Source organism: Entelurus aequoreus, linkage group LG25 (assembly GCF_033978785.1).
Source record: "Entelurus aequoreus isolate RoL-2023_Sb linkage group LG25, RoL_Eaeq_v1.1, whole genome shotgun sequence".
In the NCBI taxonomy this organism is placed as follows: Eukaryota; Metazoa; Chordata; class Actinopteri; order Syngnathiformes; family Syngnathidae; genus Entelurus; species Entelurus aequoreus.
Window position 1 is genome coordinate 10,089,475 of NC_084755.1, and position 9,454 is coordinate 10,098,928.

The 9,454-nt window shown below is 40.8% G+C and overlaps 1 protein-coding gene across 1 annotated transcript; it reads left to right on the forward strand.

The window, feature by feature from the left end:
• Nucleotides 1–209: 209 nt before the first annotated feature.
• Nucleotides 210–7,040, forward strand: LOC133642776 (zona pellucida sperm-binding protein 3-like). Its single transcript, XM_062037160.1, has 10 exons — nucleotides 210–611; nucleotides 682–797; nucleotides 858–961; nucleotides 3,727–3,901; nucleotides 5,128–5,245; nucleotides 5,320–5,400; nucleotides 5,461–5,617; nucleotides 5,683–5,838; nucleotides 6,673–6,783; nucleotides 6,836–7,040. Exons 1-10 carry the CDS (start codon nucleotides 252–254, stop codon nucleotides 7,018–7,020), a joined length of 1,563 nt encoding a protein of 520 aa, XP_061893144.1. The 5' UTR covers nucleotides 210–251; the 3' UTR covers nucleotides 7,021–7,040.
• Nucleotides 7,041–9,454: the final 2,414 nt, after the last annotated feature.

The following is a 9,454-nucleotide window of genomic DNA, read 5'->3' on the forward strand; positions in this document are numbered from 1 at the left end:
TGTGTGTGTGTGTGTGTGTGTGTGTGTGCGTGTGTGTGTGTGTGTGTGTGTGTGCGTGTGTGTGCGTGTGTGTGATTAGTGTGTAATTGGCCTCAGGTGAGCAGGGTGTGGCCTCAGGTGAGCAGGGTGTGGCCTCAGGTGGGCAGGGTGTGGCCTCAGGTGAGCAGGGTGTGGCCTGATTGTCTGCAGCATAAAAAGGTGGCCAGCAGACTGAAGGTCAAGCTGTCTGTGGTGTGCTGAGACCGTCAGTTATGGCGTCTTTACCTGTCCACCTGACTCTGCTCCTTTTGCTGCTATCGCCTTTGTCTCTGTCTCTTCGTTTGGACCATTTCTCCAAGCAGAGTCCTGCGGGGCGTCACCAGGCGGCCTCCAAACAAGACCAGCTTCCCGTGGACCAGCGGCGGCCTCTCAACACGGTCAGTGTGACCTGCCACCCGGACTCCCTGGAGATCCTGATTCGAGCTGACTTGTTCGGCGTGGGGGCGCCCGTCGATAGCTTTGAGCTGCGTCTCGGGGTGGATCACGATCAAGACTTCTGTAGGGCCACACCATCCGCTGAGGACCAGTACAGGATTCTTGTCAGGTTGCTGGACTGTGGCACCAAATACTGGGTAACAAAGAATTACTTTTTTGAAGTTTGCAACTTGATCCAAACTGGTGCTGACTTGATCTTGTCCCCAGATGAACGAGGAGTCTCTGGTCTACACCAACCTGCTCATCTACACTCCTGCTCCTTCACCTGATGGTCTGATCCGAATGGACGAGGCTGTCATTCCAATCGAGTGTCACTACAAAAGGTGTGTTTTTGTGTCTTATTTTTACATGATGTGGTTCTAATGTGTTCTGGTTCTCCACAGGCGCTACAGTCTATCCAGTTCTTCCCTTTCTCCCACATGGGTCCCCTTCAGGTCCACGCAAGCTGCAGTAGAATCTCTGGACTTTAACCTCAGAATTATGTCAAGTAGGTTCATCATTGCACTATTTACACCCTGTGATGGTATATTTGCCATTACATATTTAAGTTCAATATGTAAAGTGGGCCTTAGGACTACATTATTTATAAATTATTTATATAAAAGTCCCATAATGTAGTGTTTGTTGCATAGCTACTGACTTTCCACTGCCTGTCTGTTTGCATGACACACCTAATACTTAATAACCTAAAGGCCTTTTAGCTCTTATTTCCAAAATTGTGTACACTACTGAATTGGGGTCTTATGGCCACTTATGTGGACACTTATACTGCCATCTGGTGGTGTCCGAAGAGTATAACATACAATGGAATTTGGGAAAAAAAAGTGTAAAAATAAAAATTTGCATGACGGTACACATTTGTGTACTTATGGGCTAAGTACATATCAAAAGATGATTCTTAGTTTTTATTCTAATTAGGGTCCAATAAGCCCAAATGGCAAAGGGAAATTTAAAAATAAAAAAGCATGTAAACAGCTTGGGCCTTAAGAGGTTAAAGCAGGGGTGTAAAACTCATTTTAGATCGGGGACACATAGAGAAAAATCTACTCCCAAGTGGGCTGGACTGGTAAAATCACAGCATGATAGATTAACAAATAAAGGAAACTTCAGACTGTTTAAAAAAATAAATAAAAATAGAACAAGCACATTCTGAAAGTGGACAAATCATGTTTTTTTACACTTACATGTTGTGGCTAGTAGTTATTTATGCTTTCTGAATAAATCATGTAATGTTCAAAAGTCAATTTATTAATTTTCAATCTATCAAGATAAAAAATAATCAAATTAGTGTTATTTCTGTAGTTGGCTCATTTTCCTCGACTAGTGCACTAACATGTGGTTTATTTTTTGTACATATGTAGCATCTACAAAGAATTGCTTTTGTTACATCTAGTGGACACATTTAGAACAGCAGTTCATTCAAAAATGTCAGCTAATTTTTATACTTAGCAAACTCATCCTCTTAGGCCCGCGGGCCGTACGTTTGACACCCCTGATTTAAAGTTTCCATTTTTCATGCAACTATGAGACGTAAACAATGCGCCTTTTGGACTGTAATGTCAAAACTGGGCAGTTCATAACACGGACTACAAGTCCCATAATGCACCGCGGTTCATAGTTAATTCCAACCCTTTATGCTGAGTGCCAAGCAGGGAGGTAATGGCTCCCATTTTTATAGTCTTTGGTATGACTCTGCCGGGGTTTGAACTCACAACCTACCGGCACTCTAACCACAAAGCCACTGAGCAGGTATTGTTGCCAACTCTTCAGTAAGGAAAAAAATGGGATTGATTGAGACTTTTATTAGTAGATTACACTGTACAGTACATAGTCTGTACAATTGACCACTTAACTTGTTTAAGTTGGGGTCCACGTTAATCAATTCATGGTAAACATGGATGACTGTCCTTAGAGTTGAAAGATATAGATGGAAAATGTTAACTGTTTCTTGGCTTGTTTTAAAGCAGGGGTGTCCAAAGTGGGCCATTTGCGACCCGCAGCTAATTGTTTACCGGCCCGCCACACATTCTGGAAATACTATTGTAAAAAGAACTTTAAAAAAAGTGGAATTATGTGAAATCTAACGAGAAAAAATTGCAATGTTGACACAAAAGCTGCCATGCAGGCTGTTTTTTTGTTTTATTTTGTCTTTATATTTCTTTTTTGCCTTTGCTCAAAAAATAATGACAAAAAAATCCATGTTATAATTATTTTCAGGGCTCCAATTACATCAAATATTTCACTTTAAAATGTTTTATGTGGTAAATATTGTGTAGTAGCCATATACAAACATCAAAGTTCTTTGACAAAAGAGCATAAAACAAAATAATAGTTCCAGCATAAAATCAACAGATATGTCTGAAGTTGATCTCGTAACTTAAGTGTTGAAAGTAAAAGAAAAACATAATAATGTATCACTTTATGAGTGGGGCACCTTTTATATTTATAAATATATTTAGTGATTTTTTTTATTTTTTTCACTGATTACTCAAAAATATGAAAAATAAAATCAATGGTGTCCTGCATTGATCTTTTAGGGCTCTAATTACTAAATACTGCATATTTCAGTTTTATTATTTAAAAAATTGAGTTTTTGACAAAAGCCATACGTTTTTTAAATTTGTATTACTTTATATCAACTTGAGGTTGATATAAAGTAATTTACTGTAAGCGTTAAATAATAATTATAATCTGACTTATTTTTAACATTTAAATGACTAAGACCTTTATAGTCCCCGGGACCCCTAAAGGTTAAATAAATAAATCAATTTATTTGGTTATGGTTTGAAAATGAAAAATATAAAAATGGCCCCCGCATGCTTTAATTTTTCCGTGTGCGGCCCTCAGTGGAAAAAGTTTGGACACCCCTGTTAAAGTAAATTCAATTAGAATATAAATCAAATTTGCTCAAAAGACTGGAGGGTGTGACACTGATTTACTGACTGGCTCATTAACATGAACCATGGGAATGGAATTTTAGCGTCGCTTGGCAGTGAAGAAATATTTATATAATCTTGCTCTTGAAACTAAGGCGAAAACGGCGGCAGCTTTGCATCTCGGCAGACTGACCGCCTGTGAGTGCTTTGGAATGGGGGCGGGGCTAACGGCAGCACCCGCCACTGCTCGTTGAGGACCGTAAGAGCCTCCAATAAAACCGGGGGGAAAAAAGTTGCCAGATTTGTCGCTGTTTACAAAAGTTGTAAACGCCGCTCAAAGCCCTTGAGTCATTAAATGTTTACGTTCACGTTGCAGATGACTGGCAGTCTGAGAGGAGCTCAAACGTCTACTTCCTGGGAGAGTCCATGTTCATGGAGGCCTCTGTGCGAGTGGGGCACCACATGGGGCTCCGTGTGTTCCTGAGCAGCTGCGTGGCCACGCTGCAGCCCGACATCCACTCCGTGCCCCGCTATGTTTTCATCGAACACGGGTGAGCGTCTCTGAACCGGCAGCCCTTATGGTCACTTTATTAGGTACACCCGAGCCCATCTACAATAGTGTCAGAATGAGAAAATTGTACTTGGAATGAATAGCTTTGCTAACTGAATCCAGAGTTGCCAACTTTTAACTTGGGAGTGGCTGTGCCAGCAACCTTAGGGTTCCTGGTTCAATCCCCACCTTCCAAGCTAGTCACGTTGTGTCCTTGAGCAAGACACAAAGTTAAAGTACCACTGATAGTCACACACTAGATGTGGTGAAATTATTCTCTGCATTTGACCCATCCCTTTGTTCCACCCCCTGTGAGGGGAGCAGTGAGCAGCAGCGGTGGCCACGCTCGGGAATCATTTTGGTGATTTAGATAGGTCTTGTAATTGCACAAGTACAACAAAACTGTTTTCAGCACAAACCCGTTCAAGATTAGACAAACAGTGTACAGGGTTACAGAACAGGAACGCTGATGGGTTGCCATAAGGTGCCCTGTAAAAGATGGGGAAAAGGTAAAAAAATACAATCTAGACTGGGGGTCTGGAGTGGGGAAAAAACCTCCATGCAATGCACACATAAACACGTTACATTTAATCACAACAAACTCAACAGAGGGGCGGGGAGTTGGGGCCCTGGAAGGCGACCGCTGCTATGAAGCGCTGCCATCCAAACATCACCCTGAGGGGAAACAAGAGGTGGTGAAGGCGTGGGGAGGGGGGTTGTGTGCGTGTGTGCCCAATTGTCTTGGGTGTGATGTAATGTTTTTTATAGACTTTGGCCGATCTGCAAAAGTTCGACTCCAGGTGTCGTTGAGGAGGGAGGGAGGTCAAAAGCGTCCATCATTGTGGTGTACTCGGGTGTTTTTCAGAACAGCCTGGTCCTGTTTTCACAGCGTCCAGGCCATTCGAGGGAGTCAAATTGTAGATTAGGATGTTTGTTTTCCGCGAACAGACAAAACAATGACTTGTCTGTTCTATTCGTCCATTTAATCCCCAATTCCAACCCTTTATGCTAAGTGCCAAGCAGGGAGGTAATGGCTCCCATTTTTATAGTCTTTGGTATGCCTCAGCCGGGGTTTAAACTCACGACCTCAGCCTTGCTCCTGATGGGTGGTGGTTAGGGCCTTGCATGGCAGCTCCCGCCATCAGTGTGTGAATGTGGAAATAGTTTTCAAAGCGCTATAAAAGTATAACTCATTTAAAAGGAATGCTGACTCCTACTTCTGAATAGGTGCCTGCTGGATTCCAAGCTTCCGGGTTCCAAGTCCCATTTCGTAGTCCGCACACAAGATGACAAGCTCCAGTTGGTCATTGACGCTTTCAAGTTCCACAATGAGGACCGAGGAGAGGTTAGTGTCTCTCGCTCTCCAAAGCGAACTTGTGTTGCGGTTCGTGGTATAAGATGACCGCTTCCTGCCCGCAGCTTTACATCACATGCCACCTGAACGCGGTGCCAGTCACTGATGCGGAGGTGCCAAACAAAGCCTGCACTTTCGTCAATGGGAGGAAAGTATTCGCTTAGGTTTGCATGGATAAAAAGGTGTGTGAACAGATTTTGATTTCCAGGTGGAGGTCAGCTGACGGCAACGACTACTTATGTGGGTATTGTCAAAGCGACGTCGGACAAACTCTCAACAAGCCCGCCAAGTTCGGTCCTCGGGGTTTCAGCAAGATGGACGCGTCTCAACCGCAGTGGAGGAGCAGCAGACTTCCTGCTAACGGTATAGTCGCGGCTCCCGCAATGTAAATGGTGCGCCTTTTTTCCGTAACTCTAAATCCATTCCAGTTTGGGAAGACGAGGCGCGAGTGGGTCCAATGTTGGTGCTGCCGGCCAAGCAGAAGAGTTGGATGGTTCCTGAGGAAGAGCAGTCTCCAATCCTCCAGAAGTTCGGCAGACCTCAGTATGGCAGCCAGTGGAAGAGCGGCCTCAGCTACAGACAGGGTAATTTATTTCAACCCAAAGTAAATCAGTTTTACTACTAGTGTGCTGTGAGATTATCTAATTTCCCCTATTTGGGTTAAAACATTTTTTGCAAACTAGTAATTATAGTCTGCAAATTATGTCTGTTTAGAGCTCAGCAGAGTAACCGTGTAATACTCTTACATATCAGTAGGTGACAGCCGGTAGCTAATTGCTTTATAGATGTCGGGAACACGTTTTGTGAGACTGTTTGTCGTGATCACAATAAGCAGGTAAAAAGGTATCTAATGCTCAAACCACAAACAAAAGGTGAGTGCCCCTAAAAAAGGCGTTTAAGCTTAGGGAAGGCTACGCAGAACTAAAACCGAACTGGCAACAAAGTAAAACAGAATGCTGGACGACAGCAAAGACTTACTGTGGAGCAGAGACGGCGTCCACAATGTACATCCGAACATGACCATGTCCCCACAAAGGATTGAAACAACTTAAATAGTCTTGATTGCTAAAACAAAGCAGGGAATAGCCTTTAAGGAAGACATGAAACTGCTACAAGAAAAGCACCCATAGGAGCGCAAGACAAGAACTAAAACACTACATGCAGGAAAACTACAAAAACTCTAAGTCACGGGTAGTGACAGACTTTTAGACAAGAGCTATATTGATGCATGCTTGGTTAAGTTTTAAATTAATATCCAACAATTGCAAGTACTTTTTACTGCCAACTGAGTTTAATTTTTTAAATTATTTCTGCTGGTGTGTCTGGATTTTTTCAATGCAAAAAACATGCCGTGGCTCAAAAAAGGTTGAAAAACACTGAAGTCGGTTATTTTTGCTAAAGTGTGCTTCCATGTTTAGACCTGGAGAAGGGACTACTTCCCGGTCTGGTCACATCAAACCAGGATGAAGAGCTGACTTCTGACAATGAAGATGACATCCCTCTTGAGGAATTCTCCAACTACCTAGAAGGTAAAACAGTATCTTCACTTCATGACGAGTGATAACCTGATTCTAATCATAGATGATGAGGAAGATGAAAGTGGACCTCCTGAACACACCGTGATCCTTCCAGAGGGTGGACAGGAAGACAACTCCACACTGGATGTAGACCTGTGGCCTGTCGCTCAGTCGGAGACAGATGTGACCCTCTTGTCCAATTCAACTGACTCCCAAATGGACCAGTCTGTAAATGACCCAAAGAGATAATAAAAACTAATCAAATCCAACCTGATGTGCTTTTAAATGCAACCTGATGACTAATGGATAAAGCATTTTAACAACAAATTCATTATTCAGGTTATCCACTGTCTTAAATCCAATAATTTGAATGTAAGGCCTGAAAATGTCAAATTCTCAAAAGGTCTTAAATTGATTTATTTAAAACATGCATAAACTTCAGTCTCTTTTTGATGAGGCTAAAATGTAACTACAAAATGGAAAGTAGGCTACCTGTGCTGACCTTGAGCACCACCAGTGTTACAACTAAGCATAGCAGCGGAGGAAACTAAGCAAGAGCCCACAGCAAAGCCAAATGACTTGCATAAGATGGGTAAGTAAAAGTTCAACGATTTGCCTCCTGAATGATCAATTTAATGCATGCTTGAAGCCGGTGGGTGGAAACAAAGTGTTTAGTACGGGGCGGTATAGCTCGGTTGGTAGGGCGGTATAGCTCGGTTGGTAGAGTGGCCGTGCCAGCAACTTAAGGGTTCCAGGTTCGATCCCCGCTTCCGCCATCCTAGTCACTGCCGTTGTGTCCTTGGGCAAGACACATTACCCACCTGCTCCCAGTGCCACCCACACTGGTTTAAATGTAACTTAGATATTGGGTTTCACTATGTAAAGCGCTTTGAGTCACTAGAGAAAAGCGCTATATAAATATAATTCACTTCACTTCACTTCACATGTGCAGCCATCAAGGAGGGAAGCGTTTGTAAACATTGTGGTGAATGATAATGTAAAAGTCAAAAATCCAGGGTGTCGTGTCAAAAGATGCTGAAACGTAGATGGTCCCAAAAAAAGTCTTACATTTGACATGTTGAAACCTGCAGAGACCCTGATTTTCATTTAAGTTGACTTTTTTTATGAATTGTGATTTAAAGTTGAGTTGATACAGTTAATAGAGCAAAAAAAGATGGGAAGTCTTGAATTTGGCTACAAAATGAGCTTCATGTGTACTAGTTTCCACAATTATTTACGGATGTCACAAACGTAGTTAAAATTTCACTGGAATTTCCTACTTTTATGAATGCAACTTGTGTGCTTTAAAAATGTAGGTGTGGCTAACATCTATGGAAGTAGAATTGTCTCACATTAACTTGTATATACCAATATATTAATGCATATATTAAATATACAAATAAAAATGTGATATACAAATACGTATAAAATGTATTTGTAAATGTAATTTTCAGATTTTAAAATATATCCAAATAAAATGTATAAAAATAAATGTGACATACAAAACAAGAATTTGTATAAATGTGTATTTGTAAATATATTTTTGAGATTTTAATATAAACATGCTTGATTTTGTATTTATTTGTATTGAATTTGCATATGTGGTTCGCTTTTGTGTCTGAGACATTCCTCCCACAAACCAGATGCACAAATAAATGTGACCTACACACTCACCTGAACAACCAGCAGAGGGCACTGCAGCCCAATAAGAGATCAGTATCTACATCGGGACAAGGTCATTAAACGGCATTAATACAATAACATAAGCAGCTAGCATGGTCTTTCAGATTAACTGGATGAATTGGCATTAGCTAATACAATGCTAACGTTAGCTAGCTCAGGCCCGTTGTGCGTTCTCTCCGTAAAGATGTGGATGGTTTTTGTGCAGAGAACTCCGGGCATTTTGCATATAATGCTCTGTGACCCAGACCGCTCTGGCTGCAGTGCCCTCTGCTGGTTGTGTGTAGGTCACATTTATTTGTGCGTCTGGTTTGTGGGAGGAATGTCTCATCGACACAAAAGCAAAAAAGCGATCCACATATGCAAATTCGATACAAAAACAAAATCAAACATATTTATATTCAAATCTCAAAAATATTTTTACAAACACGTTTATTTATACAAATTCTTGATTCAGTTGTATGTCACATTTTTATATTTATAAATATTTTTTGTATATATTTTCAAATCTCAAAAATATATTTACAAATACATGTTTATTTATACAAACATATTTGTATATCACATTTGTACTTGTATTAATATCACATTGATATATATAAGTTGATGTGAGACAATTCTACTTCCATAAACTTGTCCCATTAGAACGAGAGCACCGGAACTGTTTAGCAACGAGTGACAACCCCAATCAAGTCTTGGAGGATGATTGAGAGTACAAAAGCCCTTAAATTGATATCTCTGTTAAAAACATTTAAAGTGATTTAGGTAGCCCTTTTTGTCTTTTTTATTTATTTAATTTTTTCTTCATATTTTTTCATATTTAATACTCTATCTGTGTTTGCGTTTTTTTTAATTGATGTTGAAAGTGCCTTGACTTTTGTGTGAATTATAAATGTATGTTTATTGTTCAATAAAATAAAAAAATTAAAATTAAAAAAACAAGCGACAACCCGGAAATTGAACCAGAGCCGTGGGAAATTTACAGCCGTCTTCCAAACTTGGC

Coding starts and splice junctions, on each gene's coding strand:
- LOC133642776 (XM_062037160.1), top strand. CDS start 252: ATGGCGTCTTTACCTGTCCACCTGACTCTGCTCCTTTTGCTGCTATCG. Junction 5,401..5,460: donor CCTGCACTTTCGTCAATGGG/AGGAAAGTATTC, acceptor ATTTTGATTTCC/AGGTGGAGGTCAGCTGACGG. Junction 6,784..6,835: donor ATTCTCCAACTACCTAGAAG/GTAAAACAGTAT, acceptor TTCTAATCATAG/ATGATGAGGAAGATGAAAGT.